General features: G+C 49.5%; 7 protein-coding genes across 7 annotated transcripts; all 7 read right to left on the reverse strand.

Moving 5' to 3' along the window:
• Window positions 1-5: 5 nt before the first annotated feature.
• On the reverse strand, window positions 6-3,341 carry LOC134562988 (uncharacterized). Its single transcript, XM_063420699.1, has 7 exons — window positions 3,156-3,341; window positions 2,826-2,936; window positions 2,171-2,309; window positions 1,668-1,756; window positions 1,038-1,196; window positions 688-818; window positions 6-171 (listed from the first exon to the last, which is right to left on the reverse strand). The coding sequence occupies exons 1-7, from the start codon at window positions 3,339-3,341 to the stop codon at window positions 6-8; spliced, it is 981 nt and encodes a 326-aa protein (XP_063276769.1).
• A 429-nt stretch (window positions 3,342-3,770) lies between these two features.
• On the reverse strand, window positions 3,771-6,056 carry LOC134562989 (gastrokine-1-like). The gene is made up of 5 exons (XM_063420700.1): window positions 5,904-6,056; window positions 5,274-5,432; window positions 4,924-5,054; window positions 4,289-4,407; window positions 3,771-3,874 (listed from the first exon to the last, which is right to left on the reverse strand). The coding sequence occupies exons 1-5, from the start codon at window positions 6,054-6,056 to the stop codon at window positions 3,771-3,773; spliced, it is 666 nt and encodes a 221-aa protein (XP_063276770.1).
• A 275-nt stretch (window positions 6,057-6,331) lies between these two features.
• LOC134562990 (uncharacterized) lies at window positions 6,332-10,292 on the reverse strand. The gene is made up of 8 exons (XM_063420701.1): window positions 10,140-10,292; window positions 9,510-9,668; window positions 9,180-9,290; window positions 8,525-8,663; window positions 8,022-8,110; window positions 7,392-7,550; window positions 7,042-7,172; window positions 6,332-6,525 (listed from the first exon to the last, which is right to left on the reverse strand). Exons 1-8 carry the CDS (start codon window positions 10,290-10,292, stop codon window positions 6,360-6,362), a joined length of 1,107 nt encoding a protein of 368 aa, XP_063276771.1. The 3' UTR covers window positions 6,332-6,359.
• A 303-nt stretch (window positions 10,293-10,595) lies between these two features.
• Window positions 10,596-14,528, reverse strand: LOC134562991 (uncharacterized). The gene is made up of 8 exons (XM_063420702.1): window positions 14,376-14,528; window positions 13,746-13,904; window positions 13,416-13,526; window positions 12,761-12,899; window positions 12,258-12,346; window positions 11,628-11,786; window positions 11,278-11,408; window positions 10,596-10,761 (listed from the first exon to the last, which is right to left on the reverse strand). Exons 1-8 carry the CDS (start codon window positions 14,526-14,528, stop codon window positions 10,596-10,598), a joined length of 1,107 nt encoding a protein of 368 aa, XP_063276772.1.
• Window positions 14,529-14,831: 303 nt separating this feature from the next.
• On the reverse strand, window positions 14,832-16,223 carry LOC134562993 (gastrokine-1-like). Its single transcript, XM_063420703.1, has 3 exons — window positions 15,864-16,223; window positions 15,514-15,644; window positions 14,832-14,997 (listed from the first exon to the last, which is right to left on the reverse strand). Exons 1-3 carry the CDS (start codon window positions 16,047-16,049, stop codon window positions 14,832-14,834), a joined length of 483 nt encoding a protein of 160 aa, XP_063276773.1. The 5' UTR covers window positions 16,050-16,223.
• A 255-nt stretch (window positions 16,224-16,478) lies between these two features.
• Window positions 16,479-18,167, reverse strand: LOC134562994 (gastrokine-1-like). The gene is made up of 4 exons (XM_063420704.1): window positions 17,982-18,167; window positions 17,652-17,762; window positions 16,997-17,135; window positions 16,479-16,582 (listed from the first exon to the last, which is right to left on the reverse strand). Exons 1-4 carry the CDS (start codon window positions 18,165-18,167, stop codon window positions 16,479-16,481), a joined length of 540 nt encoding a protein of 179 aa, XP_063276774.1.
• An 871-nt stretch (window positions 18,168-19,038) lies between these two features.
• Window positions 19,039-22,375, reverse strand: LOC134563024 (gastrokine-1-like). The gene is made up of 3 exons (XM_063420752.1): window positions 20,099-22,375; window positions 19,749-19,879; window positions 19,039-19,232 (listed from the first exon to the last, which is right to left on the reverse strand). The coding sequence occupies exons 1-3, from the start codon at window positions 20,282-20,284 to the stop codon at window positions 19,067-19,069; spliced, it is 483 nt and encodes a 160-aa protein (XP_063276822.1). The 5' UTR covers window positions 20,285-22,375; the 3' UTR covers window positions 19,039-19,066.
• Between the last annotated feature and the right edge of the window lie 3,648 nt (window positions 22,376-26,023).

Here is a 26,023-nt window from a genome sequence, read left to right on the forward strand (position 1 = left end):
GGAAACTAAGGCCAGGTGACTTTGAGGCGGAACTGCCAATGCTTGCACTCACCGTGAACTTCGTAAGCCATGTAGGTGGTGAGTCCACTGCACATAGAGAAGATGTCTGCTCCGTAAGAACTGAGGTTGTTGACCAGTCCATTGGCAACAAAGGTGATCTTCTTGGTAGGCCTTCCAAGACCAATCTGGTTCTAAACATCAACAAACAGCATTCAACAAGATGAGTGCTGGGATCTGGCTTCTGCTAGGCACATTCCCAAGGGGAAAGGCTGTGGAATAGGGAGTAGCTGTCTTGCCCCCCAAAGGGAACACAGGTCTAGCCAAGAGCAGCTGCAATGCCGAGTTCTGAGCTGGCCAATTCCCTTTGATACTGAATAGTCAATAGTCTGCTTAGGGCTTTGAGATCTTGGCACGCCAAGAGAATCGCGGCCCTTGAAGGGCTTCTCAGAGAAAGGCTTTTCCCGGCAAACTGCAGAGCTCTAAAGCCTCCCAAAAATCAAAGACGAGGAAGGCAATGGTGCAGTCCCGTTCTTCTTTCAGTCAAGCATTCCTATGGAAAACTCCCCAAGCCCCACTACCGTTGAGAGAAAGACAATCCTGCCACTTGGGACAAACTTGGGACAAATCCAGAAAGAAAAAGCGCACGAAGAAACCGGCCAATGATCTCCAGCGTCATGGCTCTGCTGCTCTCTCCTTGGGAGTCTTACCCTGCTCTCCTGTGCCAGGCGGGCCAGATTATTGAAGCTGGGCATCTCATTTCTGTTCATGATGGAAATGTAGCAGGCGTTCTGTTGCGTGACTCTGGTTGCAATGACACCCTGTAAAAGAAAGTTATTGAGCACTCGCACTTCATTCTTTCAAGCCCTGGCACTGGGGAAAACCCTTTGCTAAAACAGGAACCAATTCCGAGAGGTGCTGCCCCAAACTGTGCACTCAACACGGTCAGAAAAAGGAAAGAAGCCCCATCTCTGGGCCACATCTGCCCGGAGGCAGTCTCCTCAGATGCTCTGCCAAGAAGCACCTTGTGTGCCACTCACCGTGTTGTAGTTCCAGATGGTTTTCCAGGACCCGCTGCCGGTGGTTTTCTCAATGATTGCCACCTGCCATTGCCTGTTGATGGTCACAATTTGGGACTGGCCAGCAATGATGACCTGCTGTGACGTGTGGTTGCCGATGTCGCCGGGAATCTGCTGAGACTTAAAAAGCCAAGGGAAAGAAGACGTTTTGCCTTTGAAGGGAGACAGTGAAGTCCCAAAGCTTTGGAAAAATCCCTGCTAAACCAGAAGAAGTGCTGCCCCACAGGAAGTGCCAGCCCTGCCCTCAGTCTTTTCCAAAGGACCCCGAAGCACGGCTGTGGTTTTGGGCAAAGGCCGTAGGAATTCTTTTCCCGCATTCAGTAGTGGATCATTGCCGCATCTGATCAGCTGTCTTCGGGTGCCTTTAGAGGTTGATGCGTGCAAGAGGACAGGCCACAGTTAATCCGTGCTTAAAGCCCTGGACATAAACATCGGCTGACCCATTGCTCTGTTTCGGCATCTGCACCCTCAAGCAGGAACCTCTCAAAACACGAGATGCCAGGCACAAAGAGCGTCAGGGTTGGCTTTGGAAAGCAGCTCTGAAGGCCCTCCCCTGTGGTTCAAGAAAGGTAAGAGCTAAGCTTTTCTTACTTGTCCATTGCCATTGCCACTGCAGTACTTCAGATCCACGACTCTCAGGACATTGAGGGTAATGCATGATCCCAGGTTCACTTGGACTCCTTGGAAAACAAGAAAGGAAGAAACAAAACCCTGTGAGCTTATGCCTAAGACCTTGGCTGCCATTCAACGCCTCAGCAAGCTCTGAGCTCTGGCACAGCAGTTCTTAGGATGACCCTTTTCCTTGACTGCGCATTACAGGGCTGCTCTGTGGGAGCTCAAACACTCTGGGCCCATATTGAAGCCTCCTGAAGCTTCCTTGAAAGGCTCTGTCAGGGTTGGGTTTGGATCATTTATGGTGGCACTGACACCACCCTCTTCCAGTTCTGATTGGCGGAGGTGCCAAACAATTTGTGCTGAAGCCCTTGGTTTCTGTGTGTCTCAAAGTGGAAGAGCAGCAATTGTGCGTCCGTCATTCCCCACGGGAAACTAAGGCCAGGTGACTTTGAGGCGGAACTGCCAATGCTTGCACTCACCGTGAACTTCGTAAGCCATGTAGGTGGTGACTCCACTGCACATAGAGAAGATGTCTGCTCCGTAAGAACTGAGGTTGTTGACCAGTCCATTGGCAACAAAGGTGATCTTCTTGGTAGGCCTTCCAAGACCAATCTGGTTCTAAACATCAACAAACAGCATTCAACAAGATGAGTGCTGGGATCTGGCTTCTGCTAGGCACATTCCCAAGGGGAAAGGCTGTGGAATAGGGAGTAGCTGTCTTGCCCCCCAAAGGGAACACAGGTCTAGCCAAGAGCAGCTGCAATGCCGAGTTCTGAGCTGGCCAATTCCCTTTGATACTGAATAGTCAATAGTCTGCTTAGGGCTTTGAGATCTTGGCACGCCAAGAGAATCGCGGCCCTTGAAGGGCTTCTCAGAGAAAGGCTTTTCCCGGCAAACTGCAGAGCTCTAAAGCCTCCCAAAAATCAAAGACGAGGAAGGCAATGGTGCAGTCCCGTTCTTCTTTCAGTCAAGCATTCCTATGGAAAACTCCCCAAGCCCCACTACCGTTGAGAGAAAGACAATCCTGCCACTTGGGACAAACTTGGGACAAATCCAGAAAGAAAAAGCGCACGAAGAAACCGGCCAATGATCTCCAGCGTCATGGCTCTGCTGCTCTCTCCTTGGGAGTCTTACCCTGCTCTCCTGTGCCAGGCGGGCCAGATTATTGAAGCTGGGCATCTCATTTCTGTTCATGATGGAAATGTAGCAGGCGTTCTGTTGCGTGACTCTGGTTGCAATGACACCCTGTAAAAGAAAGTTATTGAGCACTCGCACTTCATTCTTTCAAGCCCTGGCACTGGGGAAAACCCTTTGCTAAAACAGGAACCAATTCCGAGAGGTGCTGCCCCAAACTGTGCACTCAACACGGTCAGAAAAAGGAAAGAAGCCCCATCTCTGGGCCACATCTGCCCGGAGGCAGTCTCCTCAGATGCTCTGCCAAGAAGCACCTTGTGTGCCACTCACCGTGTTGTAGTTCCAGATGGTTTTCCAGGACCCGCTGCCGGTGGTTTTCTCAATGATTGCCACCTGCCATTGCCTGTTGATGGTCACAATTTGGGACTGGCCAGCAATGATGACCTGCTGTGACGTGTGGTTGCCGATGTCGCCGGGAATCTGCTGAGACTTAAAAAGCCAAGGGAAAGAAGACATTTTGCCTTTGAAGGGAGACAGTGAAGTCCCAAAGCTTTGGAAAAATCCATGCTAAACCAGAAGAAGTGCTGCCCCGCGGGAAGTGCCAGCCCTGCCCTCAGTCTTTTCCAAAGGACCCCGAAGCACGGCTGTGGTTTTGGGCAAAGGCCGTAGGAATTCTTTTCCCGCATTCAGTAGTGGATCATTGCCGCATCTGATCAGCTGTCATCGGGTGCCTTTAGAGGTTGATGCGTGCAAGAGGACAGGCCACAGTTAATCCGTGCTTAAAGCCCTGGACATAAACATCGGCTGACCCATTGCTCTGTTTCAGCATCTGCACCCTCAAGCAGGAACCTCTCAAAACACGAGATGCCAGGCACAAAGAGCATCAGGGTTGGCTTTGGAAAGCAGCTCTGAAGGCCCTCCCCTGTGGTTCAAGAAAGGAAAGGGCTAAGCTTTTCTTACTTGTCCATTGCCATTGCCACTGCAGTACTTCAGATCCACGACTCTCAGGACATTGAGGGTAATGCATGATCCCAGGTTCACTTGGACTCCTTGGAAAGCAAGAAAGGAAGAAACAAAACCCTGTGAGCTTATGCCTAAGACCTTGGCTGCCATTCAACTCCTCAGCAAGCTCTGAGCTCTGGCACAGCAGTTCTTAGGATGACCCTTTTCCTTGACTGCGCATTACAGGGCTGCTCTGTGGGAGCTCAAACACTCTGGGCCCATATTGAAGCCTCCTGAAGCTTCCTTGAAAGGCTCTGTCAGGGTTGGGTTTGGATCATTTATGGTGGCACTGACACCACCCTCTTCCAGTTCTGATTGGCGGAGGTGCCAAACAATTTGTGCTGAAGCCCTTGGTTTCTGTGTGTCTCAAAGTGGAAGAGCAGCAATTGTGCGTCCGTCATTCCCCACGGGAAACTAAGGCCAGGTGACTTTGAGGCGGAACTGCCAATGCTTGCACTCACCGTGAACTTCGTAAGCCATGTAGGTGGTGAGTCCACTGCACATAGAGAAGATGTCTGCTCCGTAAGAACTGAGGTTGTTGACCAGTCCATTGGCAACAAAGGTGATCTTCTTGGTAGGCCTTCCAAGACCAATCTGGTTCTAAACATCAACAAACAGCATTCAACAAGATGAGTGCTGGGATCTGGCTTCTGCTAGGCACATTCCCAAGGGGAAAGGCTGTGGAATAGGGAGTAGCTGTCTTGCCCCCCAAAGGGAACACAGGTCTAGCCAAGAGCAGCTGCAATGCCGAGTTCTGAGCTGGCCAATTCCCTTTGATACTGAATAGTCAATAGTCTGCTTAGGGCTTTGAGATCTTGGCACGCCAAGAGAATCGCGGCCCTTGAAGGGCTTCTCAGAGAAAGGCTTTTCCCGGCAAACTGCAGAGCTCTAAAGCCTCCCAAAAATCAAAGACGAGGAAGGCAATGGTGCAGTCCCGTTCTTCTTTCAGTCAAGCATTCCTATGGAAAACTCCCCAAGCCCCACTACCGTTGAGAGAAAGACAATCCTGCCACTTGGGACAAACTTGGGACAAATCCAGAAAGAAAAAGCGCACGAAGAAACCGGCCAATGATCTCCAGCGTCATGGCTCTGCTGCTCTCTCCTTGGGAGTCTTACCCTGCTCTCCTGTGCCAGGCGGGCCAGATTATTGAAGCTGGGCATCTCATTTCTGTTCATGATGGAAATGTAGCAGGCGTTCTGTTGCGTGACTCTGGTTGCAATGACACCCTGTAAAAGAAAGTTATTGAGCACTCGCACTTCATTCTTTCAAGCCCTGGCACTGGGGAAAACCCTTTGCTAAAACAGGAACCAATTCCGAGAGGTGCTGCCCCAAACTGTGCACTCAACACGGTCAGAAAAAGGAAAGAAGCCCCATCTCTGGGCCACATCTGCCCGGAGGCAGTCTCCTCAGATGCTCTGCCAAGAAGCACCTTGTGTGCCACTCACCGTGTTGTAGTTCCAGATGGTTTTCCAGGACCCGCTGCCGGTGGTTTTCTCAATGATTGCCACCTGCCATTGCCTGTTGATGGTCACAATTTGGGACTGGCCAGCAATGATGACCTGCTGTGACGTGTGGTTGCCGATGTCGCCGGGAATCTGCTGAGACTTAAAAAGCCAAGGGAAAGAAGACGTTTTGCCTTTGAAGGGAGACAGTGAAGTCCCAAAGCTTTGGAAAAATCCCTGCTAAACCAGAAGAAGTGCTGCCCCACAGGAAGTGCCAGCCCTGCCCTCAGTCTTTTCCAAAGGACCCCGAAGCACGGCTGTGGTTTTGGGCAAAGGCCGTAGGAATTCTTTTCCCGCATTCAGTAGTGGATCATTGCCGCATCTGATCAGCTGTCTTCGGGTGCCTTTAGAGGTTGATGCGTGCAAGAGGACAGGCCACAGTTAATCCGTGCTTAAAGCCCTGGACATAAACATCGGCTGACCCATTGCTCTGTTTCGGCATCTGCACCCTCAAGCAGGAACCTCTCAAAACACGAGATGCCAGGCACAAAGAGCGTCAGGGTTGGCTTTGGAAAGCAGCTCTGAAGGCCCTCCCCTGTGGTTCAAGAAAGGTAAGAGCTAAGCTTTTCTTACTTGTCCATTGCCATTGCCACTGCAGTACTTCAGATCCACGACTCTCAGGACATTGAGGGTAATGCATGATCCCAGGTTCACTTGGACTCCTTGGAAAACAAGAAAGGAAGAAACAAAACCCTGTGAGCTTATGCCTAAGACCTTGGCTGCCATTCAACGCCTCAGCAAGCTCTGAGCTCTGGCACAGCAGTTCTTAGGATGACCCTTTTCCTTGACTGCGCATTACAGGGCTGCTCTGTGGGAGCTCAAACACTCTGGGCCCATATTGAAGCCTCCTGAAGCTTCCTTGAAAGGCTCTGTCAGGGTTGGGTTTGGATCATTTATGGTGGCACTGACACCACCCTCTTCCAGTTCTGATTGGCGGAGGTGCCAAACAATTTGTGCTGAAGCCCTTGGTTTCTGTGTGTCTCAAAGTGGAAGAGCAGCAATTGTGCGTCCGTCATTCCCCACGGGAAACTAAGGCCAGGTGACTTTGAGGCGGAACTGCCAATGCTTGCACTCACCGTGAACTTCGTAAGCCATGTAGGTGGTGACTCCACTGCACATAGAGAAGATGTCTGCTCCGTAAGAACTGAGGTTGTTGACCAGTCCATTGGCAACAAAGGTGATCTTCTTGGTAGGCCTTCCAAGACCAATCTGGTTCTAAACATCAACAAACAGCATTCAACAAGATGAGTGCTGGGATCTGGCTTCTGCTAGGCACATTCCCAAGGGGAAAGGCTGTGGAATAGGGAGTAGCTGTCTTGCCCCCCAAAGGGAACACAGGTCTAGCCAAGAGCAGCTGCAATGCCGAGTTCTGAGCTGGCCAATTCCCTTTGATACTGAATAGTCAATAGTCTGCTTAGGGCTTTGAGATCTTGGCACGCCAAGAGAATCGCGGCCCTTGAAGGGCTTCTCAGAGAAAGGCTTTTCCCGGCAAACTGCAGAGCTCTAAAGCCTCCCAAAAATCAAAGACGAGGAAGGCAATGGTGCAGTCCCGTTCTTCTTTCAGTCAAGCATTCCTATGGAAAACTCCCCAAGCCCCACTACCGTTGAGAGAAAGACAATCCTGCCACTTGGGACAAACTTGGGACAAATCCAGAAAGAAAAAGCGCACGAAGAAACCGGCCAATGATCTCCAGCGTCATGGCTCTGCTGCTCTCTCCTTGGGAGTCTTACCCTGCTCTCCTGTGCCAGGCGGGCCAGATTATTGAAGCTGGGCATCTCATTTCTGTTCATGATGGAAATGTAGCAGGCGTTCTGTTGCGTGACTCTGGTTGCAATGACACCCTGTAAAAGAAAGTTATTGAGCACTCGCACTTCATTCTTTCAAGCCCTGGCACTGGGGAAAACCCTTTGCTAAAACAGGAACCAATTCCGAGAGGTGCTGCCCCAAACTGTGCACTCAACACGGTCAGAAAAAGGAAAGAAGCCCCATCTCTGGGCCACATCTGCCCGGAGGCAGTCTCCTCAGATGCTCTGCCAAGAAGCACCTTGTGTGCCACTCACCGTGTTGTAGTTCCAGATGGTTTTCCAGGACCCGCTGCCGGTGGTTTTCTCAATGATTGCCACCTGCCATTGCCTGTTGATGGTCACAATTTGGGACTGGCCAGCAATGATGACCTGCTGTGACGTGTGGTTGCCGATGTCGCCGGGAATCTGCTGAGACTTAAAAAGCCAAGGGAAAGAAGACGTTTTGCCTTTGAAGGGAGACAGTGAAGTCCCAAAGCTTTGGAAAAATCCCTGCTAAACCAGAAGAAGTGCTGCCCCACAGGAAGTGCAAGCCCTGCCCTCAGTCTTTTCCAAAGGACCCCGAAGCACGGCTGTGGTTTTGGGCAAAGACCGTAGGAATTCTTTTCCCGCATTCAGTAGTGGATCATTGCCGCATCTGATCAGCTGTCTTCGGGTGCCTTTAGAGGTTGATGCGTGCAAGAGGACAGGCCACAGTTAATCCGTGCTTAAAGCCCTGGACATAAACATCGGCTGACCCATTGCTCTGTTTCGGCATCTGCACCCTCAAGCAGGAACCTCTCAAAACACGAGATGCCAGGCACAAAGAGCATCAGGGTTGGCTTTGGAAAGCAGCTCTGAAGGCCCTCCCCTGTGGTTCAAGAAAGGTAAGAGCTAAGCTTTTCTTACTTGTCCATTGCCATTGCCACTGCAGTACTTCAGATCCACGACTCTCAGGACATTGAGGGTAATGCATGATCCCAGGTTCACTTGGACTCCTTGGAAAACAAGAAAGGAAGAAACAAAACCCTGTGAGCTTATGCCTAAAACCTTGGCTGCCATTCAACGCCTCAGCAAGCTCTGAGCTCTGGCACAGCAGTTCTTAGGATGACCCTTTTCCTTGACTGCGCATTACAGGGCTGCTATGTGGGAGCTCAAACACTCTGGGCCCATATTGAAGCCTCCTGAAGCTTCCTTGAAAGGCTCTGTCAGGGTTGGGTTTGGATCATTTATGGTGGCACTGACACCACCCTCTTCCAGTTCTGATTGGCGGAGGTGCCAAACAATTTGTGCTGAAGCCCTTGGTTTCTGTGTGTCTCAAAGTGGAAGAGCAGCAATTGTGCGTCCGTCATTCCCCACGGGAAATTAAGGCCAGGTGACTTTGAGGCAGAACTGCCAATGCTTGCACTCACCGTGAACTTCGTAAGCCATGTAGGTGGTGAGTCCACTGCACATAGAGAAGATGTCTGCTCCGTAAGAACTGAGGTTGTTGACCAGTCCATTGGCAACAAAGGTGATCTTCTTGGTAGGCCTTCCAAGACCAATCTGGTTCTAAACATCAACAAACAGCATTCACCAAGATGAGTGCTGGGATCTGGCTTCTGCTAGGCACATTCCCAAGGGGAAAGGCTGTGGAATAGGGAGTCGCTGTCTTGCCCCCCAAAGGGAACACAGGTCTAGCCAAGAGCAGCTGCAATGCCGAGTTCTGAGCTGGCCAATTCCCTTTGATACTGAATAGTCAATAGTCTGCTTAGGGCTTTGAGATCTTGGCACGCCAAGAGAATCGCGGCCCTTGAAGGGCTTCTCAGAGAAAGGCTTTTCCCGGCAAACTGCAGAGCTCTAAAGCCTCCCAAAAATCAAAGACGAGGAAGGCAATGGTGCAGTCCCGTTCTTCTTTCAGTCAAGCATTCCTATGGAAAACTCCCCAAGCCCCACTACCGTTGAGAGAAAGACAATCCTGCCACTTGGGACAAACTTGGGACAAATCCAGAAAGAAAAAGCGCATGAAGAAACAGGCCAATGATCTCCAGCGTCATGGCTCTGCTGCTCTCTCCTTGGGAGTCTTACCCTGCTCTCCTGTGCCAGGCGGGCCAGATTATTGAAGCTGGGCATCTCATTTCTGTTCATGATGGAAATGTAGCAGGCGTTCTGTTGCATGACTCTGGTTGCAATGACACCCTGTAAAAGAAAGTTATTGAGCACTCGCACTTCATTCTTTCAAGCCCTGGCACTGGGGAAAACCCTTTGCTAAAACAGGAACCAATTCCGAGAGGTGCTGCCCCAAATCGTGCACTCAACACGGTCAGAAAAAGGAAAGAAGCCCCATCTCTGGGCCACATCTGCCCGGAGGCAGTCTCCTCAGAAGCTTTGCCAAGAAGCACCTTGTGTGCCACTCACCGTGTTGTAGTTCCAGATGGTTTTCCAGGACCCGCTGCCGGTGGTTTTCTCAATGATTGCCACCTGCCATTGCCTGTTGATGGTCACAATTTGGGACTGGCCAGCAATGATGACCTGCTGTGACGTGTGGTTGCCGATGTCGCCGGGAATCTGCTGAGACTTAAAAAGCCAAGGGAAAGAAGACATTTTGCCTTTGAAGGGAGACAGTGAAGTCCCAAAGCTTTGGAAAAATCCCTGCTAAACCAGAAGAAGTGCTGCCCCACGGGAAGTGCCAGCCCTGCCCTCAGTCTTTTCCAAAGGACCCCGAAGCACGGCTGTGGTTTTGGGCAAAGACCGTAGGAATTCTTTTCCCGCATTCAGTAGTGGATCATTGCCGCATCTGATCAGCTGTCATCGGGTGCCTTTAGAGGTTGATGCGTGCAAGAGGACAGGCCACAGTTAATCCGTGCTTAAAGCCCTGGACATAAACATCGGCTGACCCATTGCTCTGTTTCAGCATCTGCACCCTCAAGCAGGAACCTCTCAAAACACGAGATGCCAGGCACAAAGAGCATCAGGGTTGGCTTTGGAAAGCAGCTCTGAAGGCCCTCCCCTGTGGTTCAAGAAAGGTAAGGGCTAAGCTTTTCTTACTTGTCCATTGCCATTGCCACTGCAGTACTTCAGATCCACGACTCTCAGGACATTGAGGGTAATGCATGATCCCAGGTTCACTTGGACTCCTTGGAAAGCAAGAAAGGAAGAAACAAAACCCTGTGAGCTTATGCCTAAGACCTTGGCTGCCATTCAACTCCTCAGCAAGCTCTGAGCTCTGGCACAGCAGTTCTTAGGATGACCCTTTTCCTTGACTGCGCATTACAGGGCTGCTCTGTGGGAGCTCAAACACTCTGAGCCCATATTGAAGCCTCCTGAAGCTTCCTTGAAAGGCTCTGTCAGGGTTGGGTTTGGATCATTTATGGTGGCACTGACACCACCCTCTTCCAGTTCTGATTGGCGGAGGTGCCAAACAATTTGTGCTGAAGCCCTTGGTTTCTGTGTGTCTCAAAGTGGAAGAGCAGCAATTGTGCGTCCGTCATTCCCCACGGGAAACTAAGGCCAGGTGACTTTGAGGCGGAACTGCCAATGCTTGCACTCACCGTGAACTTCGTAAGCCATGTAGGTGGTGAGTCCACTGCACATAGAGAAGATGTCTGCTCCGTAAGAACTGAGGTTGTTGACCAGTCCATTGGCAACAAAGGTGATCTTCTTGGTAGGCCTTCCAAGACCAATCTGGTTCTAAACATCAACAAACAGCATTCAACAAGATGAGTGCTGGGATCTGGCTTCTGCTAGGCACATTCCCAAGGGGAAAGGCTGTGGAATAGGGAGTAGCTGTCTTGCCCCCCAAAGGGAACACAGGTCTAGCCAAGAGCAGCTGCAATGCCGAGTTCTGAGCTGGCCAATTCCCTTTGATACTGAATAGTCAATAGTCTGCTTAGGGCTTTGAGATCTTGGCACGCCAAGAGAATCGCGGCCCTTGAAGGGCTTCTCAGAGAAAGGCTTTTCCCGGCAAACTGCAGAGCTCTAAAGCCTCCCAAAAATCAAAGACGAGGAAGGCAATGGTGCAGTCCCGTTCTTCTTTCAGTCAAGCATTCCTATGGAAAACTCCCCAAGCCCCACTACCGTTGAGAGAAAGACAATCCTGCCACTTGGGACAAACTTGGGACAAATCCAGAAAGAAAAAGCGCACGAAGAAACCGGCCAATGATCTCCAGCGTCATGGCTCTGCTGCTCTCTCCTTGGGAGTCTTACCCTGCTCTCCTGTGCCAGGCGGGCCAGATTATTGAAGCTGGGCATCTCATTTCTGTTCATGATGGAAATGTAGCAGGCGTTCTGTTGCGTGACTCTGGTTGCAATGACACCCTGTAAAAGAAAGTTATTGAGCACTCGCACTTCATTCTTTCAAGCCCTGGCACTGGGGAAAACCCTTTGCTAAAACAGGAACCAATTCCGAGAGGTGCTGCCCCAAACTGTGCACTCAACACGGTCAGAAAAAGGAAAGAAGCCCCATCTCTGGGCCACATCTGCCCGGAGGCAGTCTCCTCAGATGCTCTGCCAAGAAGCACCTTGTGTGCCACTCACCGTGTTGTAGTTCCAGATGGTTTTCCAGGACCCGCTGCCGGTGGTTTTCTCAATGATTGCCACCTGCCATTGCCTGTTGATGGTCACAATTTGGGACTGGCCAGCAATGATGACCTGCTGTGACGTGTGGTTGCCGATGTCGCCGGGAATCTGCTGAGACTTAAAAAGCCAAGGGAAAGAAGACGTTTTGCCTTTGAAGGGAGACAGTGAAGTCCCAAAGCTTTGGAAAAATCCCTGCTAAACCAGAAGAAGTGCTGCCCCACAGGAAGTGCAAGCCCTGCCCTCAGTCTTTTCCAAAGGACCCCGAAGCACGGCTGTGGTTTTGGGCAAAGACCGTAGGAATTCTTTTCCCGCATTCAGTAGTGGATCATTGCCGCATCTGATCAGCTGTCTTCGGGTGCCTTTAGAGGTTGATGCGTGCAAGAGGACAGGCCACAGTTAATCCGTGCTTAAAGCCCTGGACATAAACATCGGCTGACCCATTGCTCTGTTTCGGCATCTGCACCCTCAAGCAGGAACCTCTCAAAACACGAGATGCCAGGCACAAAGAGCGTCAGGGTTGGCTTTGGAAAGCAGCTCTGAAGGCCCTCCCCTGTGGTTCAAGAAAGGTAAGAGCTAAGCTTTTCTTACTTGTCCATTGCCATTGCCACTGCAGTACTTCAGATCCACGACTCTCAGGACATTGAGGGTAATGCATGATCCCAGGTTCACTTGGACTCCTTGGAAAACAAGAAAGGAAGAAACAAAACCCTGTGAGCTTATGCCTAAGACCTTGGCTGCCATTCAACGCCTCAGCAAGCTCTGAGCTCTGGCACAGCAGTTCTTAGGATGACCCTTTTCCTTGACTGCGCATTACAGGGCTGCTCTGTGGGAGCTCAAACACTCTGGGCCCATATTGAAGCCTCCTGAAGCTTCCTTGAAAGGCTCTGTCAGGGTTGGGTTTGGATCATTTATGGTGGCACTGACACCACCCTCTTCCAGTTCTGATTGGCGGAGGTGCCAAACAATTTGTGCTGAAGCCCTTGGTTTCTGTGTGTCTCAAAGTGGAAGAGCAGCAATTGTGCGTCCGTCATTCCCCACGGGAAACTAAGGCCAGGTGACTTTGAGGCGGAACTGCCAATGCTTGCACTCACCGTGAACTTCGTAAGCCATGTAGGTGGTGAGTCCACTGCACATAGAGAAGATGTCTGCTCCGTAAGAACTGAGGTTGTTGACCAGTCCATTGGCAACAAAGGTGATCTTCTTGGTAGGCCTTCCAAGACCAATCTGGTTCTAAACATCAACAAACAGCATTCACCAAGATGAGTGCTGGGATCTGGCTTCTGCTAGGCACATTCCCAAGGGGAAAGGCTGTGGAATAGGGAGTAGCTGTCTTGCCCCCCAAAGGGAACACAGGTCTAGCCAAGAGCAGCTGCAATGCCGAGTTCTGAGCTGGCCAATTCCCTTTGATACTGAATAGTCAATAGTCTGCTTAGGGCTTTGAGATCTTGGCACGCCAAGAGAATCGCGGCCCTTGAAGGGCTTCTCAGAGAAAGGCTTTTCCCGGCAAACTGCAGAGCTCTAAAGCCTCCCAAAAATCAAAGACGAGGAAGGCAATGGTGCAGTCCCGTTCTTCTTTCAGTCAAGCATTCCTATGGAAAACTCCCCAAGCCCCACTACCGTTGAGAGAAAGACAATCCTGCCACTTGGGACAAACTAGGGACAAATCCAGAAAGAAAAAGCGCATGAAGAAACAGGCCAATGATCTCCAGCGTCATGGCTCTGCTGCTCTCTCCTTGGGAGTCTTACCCTGCTCTCCTGTGCCAGGCGGGCCAGATTATTGAAGCTCGGCATCTCATTTCTGTTCATGATGGAAATGTAGCAGGCGTTCTGTTGCATGACTCTGGTTGCAATGACACCCTGTAAAAGAAAGTTATTGAGCACTCGCACTTCATTCTTTCAAGCCCTGGCACTGGGGAAAACCCTTTGCTAAAACAGGAACCAATTCCGAGAGGTGCTGCCCCAAACTGTGCACTCAACACGGTCAGAAAAAGGAAAGAAGCCCCATCTCTGGGCCACATCTGCCCGGAGGCAGTCTCCTCAGAAGCTTTGCCAAGAAGCACCTTGTGTGCCACTCACCGTGTTGTAGTTCCAGATGGTTTTCCAGGACCCGCTGCCGGTGGTTTTCTCAATGATTGCCACCTGCCATTGCCTGTTGATGGTCACAATTTGGGACTGGCCAGCAATGATGACCTGTTGTGACGTGTGGTTGCCGATGTCGCCGGGAATCTGCTGAGACTTAAAAAGCCAAGGGAAAGAAGACATTTTGCCTTTGAAGGGAGACAGTGAAGTCCCAAAGCTTTGGAAAAATCCCTGCTAAACCAGAAGAAGTGCTGCCCCACAGGAAGTGCAAGCCCTGCCCTCAGTCTTTTCCAAAGGACCCCGAAGCACGGCTGTGGTTTTGGGCAAAGACCGTAGGAATTCTTTTCCCGCATTCAGTAGTGGATCATTGCCGCATCTGATCAGCTGTCATCGGGTGCCTTTAGAGGTTGATGCGTGCAAGAGGACAGGCCACAGTTAATCCGTGCTTAAAGCCCTGGACATAAACATCGGCTGACCCATTGCTCTGTTTCAGCATCTGCACCCTCAAGCAGGAACCTCTCAAAACACGAGATGCCAGGCACAAAGAGCATCAGGGTTGGCTTTGGAAAGCAGCTCTGAAGGCCCTCCCCTGTGGTTCAAGAAAGGTAAGGGCTAAGCTTTTCTTACTTGTCCATTGCCATTGCCACTGCAGTACTTCAGATCCACGACTCTCAGGACATTGAGGGTAATGCATGATCCCAGGTTCACTTGGACTCCTTGGAAAGCAAGAAAGGAAGAAACAAAACCCTGTGAGCTTATGCCTAAGACCTTGGCTGCCATTCAACGCCTCAGCAAGCTCTGAGCTCTGGCACAGCAGTTCTTAGGATGACCCTTTTCCTTGACTGCGCATTACAGGGCTGCTCTGTGGGAGCTCAAACACTCTGGGCCCATATTGAAGCCTCCTGAAGCTTCCTTGAAAGGCTCTGTCAGGGTTGGGTTTGGATCATTTATGGTGGCACTGACACCACCCTCTTCCAGTTCTGATTGGCGGAGGTGCCAAACAATTTGTGCTGAAGCCCTTGGTTTCTGTGTGTCTCAAAGTGGAAGAGCAGCAATTGTGCGTCCGTCATTCCCCACGGGAAACTAAGGCCAGGTGACTTTGAGGCGGAACTGCCAATGCTTGCACTCACCGTGAACTTCGTAAGCCATGTAGGTGGTGACTCCACTGCACATAGAGAAGATGTCTGCTCCGTAAGAACTGAGGTTGTTGACCAGTCCATTGGCAACAAAGGTGATCTTCTTGGTAGGCCTTCCAAGACCAATCTGGTTCTAAACATCAACAAACAGCATTCACCAAGATGAGTGCTGGGATCTGGCTTCTGCTAGGCACATTCCCAAGGGGAAAGGCTGTGGAATAGGGAGTAGCTGTCTTGCCCCCCAAAGGGAACACAGGTCTAGCCAAGAGCAGCTGCAATGCCGAGTTCTGAGCTGGCCAATTCCCTTTGATACTGAATAGTCAATAGTCTGCTTAGGGCTTTGAGATCTTGGCATGCCAAGAGAATCGCGGCCCTTGAAGGGCTTCTCAGAGAACGGCTTTTCCCGGCAAACTGCAGAGCTCTAAAGCCTCCCAAAAATCAAAGACGAGGAAGGCAATGGTGCAGTCCCGTTCTTCTTTCAGTCAAGCATTCCTATGGAAAACTCCCCAAGCCCCACTACCGTTGAGAGAAAGACAATCCTGCCACTTGGGACAAACTTGGGACAAATCCAGAAAGAAAAAGCGCATGAAGAAACCGGCCAATGATCTCCAGCGTCATGGCTCTGCTGCTCTCTCCTTGGGAGTCTTACCCTGCTCTCCTGTGCCAGGCGGGCCAGATTATTGAAGCTGGGCATCTCATTTCTGTTCATGATGGAAATGTAGCAGGCGTTCTGTTGCGTGACTCTGGTTGCAATGACACCCTGTAAAAGAAAGTTATTGAGCACTCGCACTTCATTCTTTCAAGCCCTGGCACTGGGGAAAACCCTTTGCTAAAACAGGAACCAATTCCGAGAGGTGCTGCCCCAAATCGTGCACTCAACACGGTCAGAAAAAGGAAAGAAGCCCCATCTCTGGGCCACATCTGCCTGGAGGCAGTCTCCTCAGATGCTCTGCCAAGAAGCACCTTGTGTGCCACTCACCGTGTTGTAGTTCCAGATGGTTTTCCAGGACCCGCTGCCGGTGGTTTTCTCAATGATTGCCACGTGCCATTGCCTGTTGATGGTCACAATTTGGGACTGGCCAGCAATGATGACCTGTTGTGACGTGTGGTTGCCGATGTCGCCGGGAATCTGCTGAGACTTAAAAAGCCAAGGGAAAGAAGACATTTTGCCTTTGAAGGGAGACAGTGAAGTCCCAAAGCTTTGGAAAAATCCCTGCTAAACCAGAAGAAGTGCTGCCCCACGGGAAGTGCCAGCCCTGCCCTCAGTCTTTTCCAAAGGACCCCGAAGCACGGCTGTGGTTTTGGGCAAAGACCGTAGGAATTCTTTTCCCGCATTCAGTAGTGGATCATTGCCGCATCTGATCAGCTGTCATCGGGTGCCTTTAGAGGTTGATGCGTGCAAGAGGACAGGCCACAGTTAATCCGTGCTTAAAGCCCTGGACATAAACATCGGCTGACCCATTGCTCTGTTTCGGCATCTGCACCCTCAAGCAGGAACCTCTCAAAACACGAGATGCCAGGCACAAAGAGCATCAGGGTTGGCTTTGGAAAGCAGCTCTGAAGGCCCTCCCCTGTGGTTCAAGAAAGGTAAGGGCTAAGCTTTTCTTACTTGTCCATTGCCATTGCCACTGCAGTACTTCAGATCCACGACTCTCAGGACATTGAGGGTAATGCATGATCCCAGGTTCACTTGGACTCCTTGGAAAACAAGAAAGGAAGAAACAAAACCCTGTGAGCTTATGCCTAAGACCTTGGCTGCCATTCAACGCCTCAGCAAGCTCTGAGCTCTGGCACAGCAGTTCTTAGGATGACCCTTTTCCTTGACTGCGCATTACAGGGCTGCTCTGTGGGAGCTCAAATACTCTGGGCCTATATTGAAGCCTCCTGAAGCTTCCTTGAAAGGCTCTGTCAGGGTTGGGTTTGGATCATTTATGGTGGCACTGACACCACCCTCTTCCAGTTCTGATTGGTGGAGGTGCCAAACAATTTGTGCTGAAGCCCTTGGTTTCTGTGTGTCTCAAAGTGGAAGAGCAGCAATTGTGCGTCCGTCATTCCCCACGGGAAACTAAGGCCAGGTGACTTTGAGGCGGAACTGCCAATGCTTGCACTCACCGTGAACTTCGTAAGCCATGTAGGTGGTGAGTCCACTGCACATAGAGAAGATGTCTGCTCCGTAAGAACTGAGGTTGTTGACCAGTCCATTGGCAACAAAGGTGATCTTCTTGGTAGGCCTTCCAAGACCAATCTGGTTCTAAACATCAACAAACAGCATTCAACAAGATGAGTGCTGGGATCTGGCTTCTGCTAGGCACATTCCCAAGGGGAAAGGCTGTGGAATAGGGAGTAGCTGTCTTGCCCCCCAAAGGGAACACAGGTCTAGCCAAGAGCAGCTGCAATGCCGAGTTCTGAGCTGGCCAATTCCCTTTGATACTGAATAGTCAATAGTCTGCTTAGGGCTTTGAGATCTTGGCACGCCAAGAGAATCGCGGCCCTTGAAGGGCTTCTCAGAGAAAGGCTTTTCCCGGCAAACTGCAGAGCTCTAAAGCCTCCCAAAAATCAAAGACGAGGAAGGCAATGGTGCAGTCCCGTTCTTCTTTCAGTCAAGCATTCCTATGGAAAACTCCCCAAGCCCCACTACCGTTGAGAGAAAGACAATCCTGCCACTTGGGACAAACTTGGGACAAATCCAGAAAGAAAAAGCGCACGAAGAAACCGGCCAATGATCTCCAGCGTCATGGCTCTGCTGCTCTCTCCTTGGGAGTCTTACCCTGCTCTCCTGTGCCAGGCGGGCCAGATTATTGAAGCTGGGCATCTCATTTCTGTTCATGATGGAAATGTAGCAGGCGTTCTGTTGCGTGACTCTGGTTGCAATGACACCCTGTAAAAGAAAGTTATTGAGCACTCGCACTTCATTCTTTCAAGCCCTGGCACTGGGGAAAACCCTTTGCTAAAACAGGAACCAATTCCGAGAGGTGCTGCCCCAAATCGTGCACTCAACACGGTCAGAAAAAGGAAAGAAGCCCCATCTCTGGGCCACATCTGCCTGGAGGCAGTCTCCTCAGATGCTCTGCCAAGAAGCACCTTGTGTGCCACTCACCGTGTTGTAGTTCCAGATGGTTTTCCAGGACCCGCTGCCGGTGGTTTTCTCAATGATTGCCACGTGCCATTGCCTGTTGATGGTCACAATTTGGGACTGGCCAGCAATGATGACCTGTTGTGACGTGTGGTTGCCGATGTCGCCGGGAATCTGCTGAGACTTAAAAAGCCAAGGGAAAGAAGACATTTTGCCTTTGAAGGGAGACAGTGAAGTCCCAAAGCTTTGGAAAAATCCCTGCTAAACCAGAAGAAGTGCTGCCCCACGGGAAGTGCCAGCCCTCCCTCAGTCTTTTCCAAAGGACCCCGAAGCACGGCTGTGGTTTTGGGCAAAGGCCGTAGGAATTCTTTTCCCGCATTCAGTAGTGGATCATTGCCGCATCTGATCAGCTGTCATCGGGTGCCTTTAGAGGTTGATGCGTGCAAGAGGACAGGCCACAGGTAATCCGTGCTTAAAGCCCTGGACATAAACATCGGCTGACCCATTGCTCTGTTTCGGCATCTGCACCCTCAAGCAGGAACCTCTCAAAACACGAGATGCCAGGCACAAAGAGCATCAGGGTTGGCTTTGGAAAGCAGCTCTGAAGGCCCTCCCCTGTGGTTCAAGAAAGGTAAGGGCTAAGCTTTTCTTACTTGTCCATTGCCATTGCCACTGCAGTACTTCAGATCCACGACTCTCAGGACATTGAGGGTAATGCATGATCCCAGGTTCACTTGGACTCCTTGGAAAACAAGAAAGGAAGAAACAAAACCCTGTGAGCTTATGCCTAAGACCTTGGCTGCCATTCAACGCCTCAGCAAGCTCTGAGCTCTGGCACAGCAGTTCTTAGGATGACCCTTTTCCTTGACTGCGCATTACAGGGCTGCTCTGTGGGAGCTCAAACACTCTGGGCCCATATTGAAGCCTCCTGAAGCTTCCTTGAAAGGCTCTGTCAGGGTTGGGTTTGGATCATTTATGGTGGCACTGACACCACCCTCTTCCAGTTCTGATTGGCGGAGGTGCCAAACAATTTGTGCTGAAGCCCTTGGTTTCTGTGTGTCTCAAAGTGGAAGAGCAGCAATTGTGCGTCCGTCATTCCCCACGGGAAACTAAGGCCAGGTGACTTTGAGGCGGAACTGCCAATGCTTGCACTCACCGTGAACTTCGTAAGCCATGTAGGTGGTGACTCCACTGCACATAGAGAAGATGTCTGCTCCGTAAGAACTGAGGTTGTTGACCAGTCCATTGGCAACAAAGGTGATCTTCTTGGTAGGCCTTCCAAGACCAATCTGGTTCTAAACATCAACAAACAGCATTCAACAAGATGAGTGCTGGGATCTGGCTTCTGCTAGGCACATTCCCAAGGGGAAAGGCTGTGGAATAGGGAGTAGCTGTCTTGCCCCCCAAAGGGAACACAGGTCTAGCCAAGAGCAGCTGCAATGCCGAGTTCTGAGCTGGCCAATTCCCTTTGATACTGAATAGTCAATAGTCTGCTTAGGGCTTTGAGATCTTGGCATGCCAAGAGAATCGCGGCCCTTGAAGGGCTTCTCAGAGAACGGCTTTTCCCGGCAAACTGCAGAGCTCTAAAGCCTCCCAAAAATCAAAGACGAGGAAGGCAATGGTGCAGTCCCGTTCTTCTTTCAGTCAAGCATTCCTATGGAAAACTCCCCAAGCCCCACTACCGTTGAGAGAAAGACAATCCTGCCACTTGGGACAAACTTGGGACAAATCCAGAAAGAAAAAGCGCATGAAGAAACCGGCCAATGATCTCCAGCGTCATGGCTCTGCTGCTCTCTCCTTGGGAGTCTTACCCTGCTCTCCTGTGCCAGGCGGGCCAGATTATTGAAGCTGGGCATCTCATTTCTGTTCATGATGGAAATGTAGCAGGCGTTCTGTTGCGTGACTCTGGTTGCAATGACACCCTGTAAAAGAAAGTTATTGAGCACTCGCACTTCATTCTTTCAAGCCCTGGCACTGGGGAAAACCCTTTGCTAAAACAGGAACCAATTCCGAGAGGTGCTGCCCCAAATCGTGCACTCAACACGGTCAGAAAAAGGAAAGAAGCCCCATCTCTGGGCCACATCTGCCTGGAGGCAGTCTCCTCAGATGCTCTGCCAAGAAGCACCTTGTGTGCCACTCACCGTGTTGTAGTTCCAGATGGTTTTCCAGGACCCGCTGCCGGTGGTTTTCTCAATGATTGCCACGTGCCATTGCCTGTTGATGGTCACAATTTGGGACTGGCCAGCAATGATGACCTGTTGTGACGTGTGGTTGCCGATGTCGCCGGGAATCTGCTGAGACTTAAAAAGCCAAGGGAAAGAAGACATTTTGCCTTTGAAGGGAGACAGTGAAGTCCCAAAGCTTTGGAAAAATCCCTGCTAAACCAGAAGAAGTGCTGCCCCACGGGAAGTGCCAGCCCTCCCTCAGTCTTTTCCAAAGGACCCCGAAGCACGGCTGTGGTTTTGGGCAAAGACCGTAGGAATTCTTTTCCCGCATTCAGTAGTGGATCATTGCCGCATCTGATCAGCTGTCATCGGGTGCCTTTAGAGGTTGATGCGTGCAAGAGGACAGGCCACAGTTAATCCGTGCTTAAAGCCCTGGACATAAACATCGGCTGACCCATTGCTCTGTTTCAGCATCTGCACCCTCAAGCAGGAACCTCTCAAAATCGGAGATGTATTGCACGAAGGGCATCAGGATTCGTTTTTTGCAACAGCTCCAGTGCCCCCCCCCCTTTTGGTGAAGAAAGGTCTGCGGTTTACTCACCGGAAAATTGCCATTCCAAGTGCCATTGCCCTGGCAGTACTTCAGCTCCACAATTCTCATGACATTGAGGGTAATGCATGATCCCAGATTCACCTGGGGTCCTTGGAATGCTGGGAAAGAAAAGACAAAAACCCATGAGCTAATGCGTAACACCTTGGCTGCCTTTCTACAGGACGGTGGTGCTGTTGTGCAGAGCCAGCCAGGTTCTGAAGAATTGCTGCACTGTGAATTTTTTAGCTTTGTGAGGGACAGATTCTCTTGGAGTCCCCAAAGATCACCAGCTTTGTGTTTCAGCATGAATTGCTCAGAAAGACATGCTCTTTAACACCCTTTGAGATTTCCTGTCCAGAAATTGGAGCTCTGTGCTCTGGGTGCTGTTAGTCCCAAGGGCTGGGCATGATGTGGTGAGGCTGCTGCCAGTTCATGGGCCCAGTCGCATGGGCTGTGACATTGAGAAAGAATCCGACCAAGTGTCGGTCATTAAAGCCCTGGGGAATGGGATTGTTGCCCCCAGGAAAACTTGGAGGGGACGAAGTTCCCTGGCTTAATGTCGTGAAGCGCAAGGATTTGGGATCTGCAAGGGTCAACATGTCAGCCTGCTCGGACCTGATGGGCAGCGTTTCGTAGACCGACCCTTCGTCTTTCCTGGGTATTACAGAGGAGAGCAGTGTGAGCTGAAACAGTCTTGGCACAAATTGAAGCCCCATTAAGCTTCCCAGAAATGAGCTTTGATGGTTTGGTTCCTGTCATGTATAGCGGTTGTTACACCACCCTGGTCCAGACCTGGTTTCCAGAGGTGCTAAACACTTTGTGGAACTGCTGAAGCCCTTGGTGTGTCTCAAATTGGAAGAGCAGCAACTGTGCCTCAGTCATGCCCCAAGAGACAACAATGTCAGGTCAGTAACTCTACGAATTCCCAATGCTTGCACTCACTGTGAACTTCATAAGCCATGTAGGTGGTGAGTCCGCTGCACATAGAGAAGATTTCTGCTCCATAAGAGTTGAGGTTGTTGACCAATCCATTGGTGACAAAGGTGATCTTCTTGGTAGGTCTTCCAAGACCAATCTGGTTCTAAACACCAACAAACAGCATTCAGCAAGCTCAGTGTCAGTAAGCTCATTCAGCTGCAGGAGGATGACACAGGACTGGATGTTTGAGCCCAAATTGCATTTAGAGAGACCTTTTTAATCCTCCAGGGGCTTGTGAGACCACTGGCAAACCTTGAAGGCAGCATCGGAAGCAGAGCTTGTTCTAAGGGAGTCAAGGTGCAGGGAACCTGAGGGGAAGTGGCAGTGCAAGGAAAGTGTTGAAGAGGAGTGTGGCCGCTCTGTGGAGCCAGAGCTCCTTCCAAAGCCTTTGCTCAGTCTCTGCCCTCCCTCCTCAGAGGCACTTGGGCAGTCGGCTCACAAGAGAAGTCTCCTCCTGATTTCTTTCTGCCCTATAGGTCTCCCTGCTATTTAAAGTGTGGCGTTTTTACAGACCTAGTTCTCAGATTTCAAGAGAAACCTGAGTTTAGCACAAATGAATATGCTTAATGGTGGGATTACTTTTATAATGTCTGTTCTAATGTGGATCACTGAACTAATGGTACTTAATTTTCCTCACAATGTTTGTAAGCTTACTTAAAGATTTTTTCTATAATACTGCAATATTTGCCCTTCCTTAATTAGTCCTTTTGAGTAAAAAATATTTTTTAGATTTTGAGAATGAGAAATTATGAATCATACTTTGCAAGAAATCTTAATTATAGATACTAACATAGTAAAAAAAGAGTCAAATATAATAATTTAAATAATTGTAAAAATAATCTAACTAATCTGGGACTTGGACTCAGCATGATGAACCTGCACTAAAGGCTTTTGAATGAGGATATTGTAGTTTTTGAATGTTTACCAATAATGTAACTGAAAAGCATTACCAAAAATACCACCAATAAAATGTCTTTTTATTTACCCATTGGTAAAGGTTTGAAAAATAGTAGTGTCTCAGACCAAAAATGAATATCAACTACCATAAACATTCAAAGCTACTGTGGATTTTGAATCTTACCGTGTTCTGTGAAGCCAGCTGGACCATATTTTCAAAGCTGGGCATCTCATTTCTGTTCATGACAGAAATGTAGCAAGTTCTCTCTTGCATCAATTTGGTTGCAATGATACCCTGTAGGAAAAAGTTATTGACTACTTGCAATTCAGTTTTTCAAGCCTTGGGATTGGAGAAAACCCTTTGTTAAAACAGGAACAAATGCCAAGATTTGCTACCCCAAATCATGCACTCAACATAGACAAAGGAAAGAAGCCCCATCGCTGGGCCAGCTTGACCAGGAGACAGTCTCCTTGGATGTTTTCTGGAGAAGCACCTTCCATGCCACTCACCGTGTTGTAGTTCCATATGGTTTTCCATGAGAAGTGGTCACTCCTTTGTTCAATAACTACCACACGTGTTTGACTACTAAGAGTGAGATTTTGGAAAACACCACCAACAGTGACCTGGCAGTTGTTATCTGTCTGTTGAGACTGAAAAACCAAGAGAAAGAAGATGTTTAGTCTTTGCAGGGAGGGGGTGATATTCCCACAGTTTTAGCAAAATTGCTGCTACATTGGAAGTGCTGCTCTCTGGTAAGCACCATCACAGTATCTCTGATTGGCCACTGGTGATGGGGACCTCGATCTTTACTCCAAAGATGACTTACTGGTTTTCAATTTTTTTGCTGAGACTCAATTACGAAATGAGACAGTTTTAGATTTTCAAACTAGTAAGTGATCTACTAAAATATTTATTAAAATCTTTGGTAGACTAGAATAAGTTCTACCTCATAGAGAATGCCAGGGTTTCATCTGTCAGAGAGGATTTTCAATTTGTTTCCTCCAAAGGAATGGTGAAAGAAAAAGGAGATCTCATGAAGCAGGGAACATAGAAAGAGCTGCCATTCATGTGGAAATTGTTCACTTGTACTCACGTAATCAGCAAGGGCTGGAGTCAGGACAAGTCCAAGAAGGACTGCAGTCAAAATCTGAAATGAAAATCAAACACAAAAGTGTAACTGCAGCTCTGGCTGACAAATCTAATCCTCCTTCCATTTCCCTAATCTGATGTTTAAGGGTCCTCCTTGGATGCTTTTTTGCTTTCATCCTGGGATTGCATCAGTGCCCCAAAAGGGAGTTACCCTTGCTTTGCCCCAGGGTGCTGCAAAGTAGACACATTTCACACTTGCTCTTTCAAGAGCTGAATCTCAAGCTGTTTCTCAGACCTGTGCAGGCACACACAGGTATTTTACAAGAGTGAGGAGAAAGCTTTTCCATTCCTTCTGCTCTGGCATTACAGGGAAGGGCTTGATCCACTAGTGCAGTGCTCCAGCTGGGCAAAAGCACTGACAATAGTGGACATGGATTAGGCTTCCTGTTTTCTGAATAACTACAGCCAAGCCGTGAAAAAATCCTTACCTCCTCAGCTCCTCTGGGGAACAGGGGCTGAGTTGCTCATTCTAGAGGAGCAAAATGTCCCCAGAGAAAGCTCTAGTGCTCTAGAGAGGCAGAAGCCCTTCTGAGGGATAAAGGAAGGGGTTTGAATCAAGATTTCAGTTTATAAGGAAGAAAAGCGTGCATACTTACAGGGAGATTCATCCTGACTGCAGAGCCGATGCTCCTGCAGGTAGAAAGAGCCGTGTGAAACCTCCACCTTTTATATGCTTTGAGAATTAGGTGTGGAAGGATTGAGTGTTGCAATAAAATTATTTTGTGATTTGTATCCCCGCTGCATTTCACTGAAAATTATTTCCTGCTGTAACCACTTGATAAATACGGAGATTGTACTTCTGCAAATTTTGACCTAATTATCAGATAAAGCTCCATTTCTAGTAAAAAATTAAATATGCTTTATAGTAACTTTCTGACATGTACTAATTACTTCTGAAACTTCACATCAAACTTACAATCAGAGATAGCCTTGACTTTGGGCAAACAAAAAAACCTGCTTTCAATTAGTCTGAATAAATAAAAGCCTTTGCACTTTCCAAAATGCACCTTATGTTCTTTGTAACCATAGCACCCACCAAAATACACGCCCCAAGTACAATATGGCCACTGAAAGCTGTTTTACAAGAACCACAGAATCACAGAGGACCCACAAGGATCATCAAGTCCAAGTCCTGGGCCTGCACAAGAACAATCCCCAGAATTCCCACCCTGTACCTGAGAGCATTGTCCAAACACTCCTTGCGCTCCATCAGGCTTGGTCCCGTGACCGCTTTTCTGGGGAGCCTGTTCCAGCTCAACCTTTTTGTAACACCCAACCTAAACTTCCCCTGACACAACTTCAGGTTGTTTTCTTGGGTCCTGTCACTGGTCACCAAGACAAGAGATCAGTGTCTGCCCCTCTTCTTTCCCTCACAAAAATGTCTTAACTGCAACGAGGTCTCCCCTCAGTTTCCAGTTTCCTCCAGCTGAACACACCAAGTGCCCTCAGCTACTCCTCCCATGACTTCCCCTCCAGGCCCTTCACTATCTTTGTCGCCCTGCTTTGGAGGTTCTCTAATAACTTAGTATCTTTCTTATATTGCAGTGATAAAAACTGCACAAAATATTCAAAGTGAGGCTTCCCTAGTGCAGAGCAGAGCAGGACAATCCCTTCCCTTGACCAGCTGGCAATGCTGTGCCTGATGCCCCCCAGGACATGGATGTCCTTCCTGGTTGCGAGGGCAGTGCTGATCCACATTCAGCTTTCTATCAACCAGGACACCCAAGTCCCCTGCTGTGGCACTGCTTTCCAACATCTCATTCTTCATTCTGCATTTATATCCAGCATTACCCCATCTCAGGCGCGGAATAAGGCACTTTCTCTTGTTGAGGTTCATACGGTGTGTGATGTCCCACCCCTCTAATTTGTTGAGGTCCCTCTGCAGGGCCTCCCTGAATTCGAGGGAGTCAACTGCTCCTCCCCATTTTGTATCATCTGCAAATTTCTTTGCAGCCCTTCCAGTCCTGTACCCAAGTAATTTTTTAAGGTCTTGAAAAGCACAGATCCCAGGATGAAGCCCTGTGGAACCCCACTAGTGACCAGTGCCAGCATGATGTCACCCCATTCACTACAGACCTTTGTGCCTTACCAGTCAGCTAGCTGCTCACCTACTGCTTGATGTGCTCATCCAACTGTGGGCTGGACATTTTGCCACTGATACATTTGAAAAAAAAATTTTATTGTCATCCACCGTTCTTGGATAGCTTGAACCCCAGTTCAAGCTGAAGTGTTGGATATATGTGGGTAAGTCTGTGGAGGTCCCTTTGTTATCAGGTAGCAAAAG

This window comes from Prinia subflava, chromosome 32 (assembly GCF_021018805.1).
Source record: "Prinia subflava isolate CZ2003 ecotype Zambia chromosome 32, Cam_Psub_1.2, whole genome shotgun sequence".
Taxonomy (NCBI): Eukaryota; Metazoa; Chordata; class Aves; order Passeriformes; family Cisticolidae; genus Prinia; species Prinia subflava.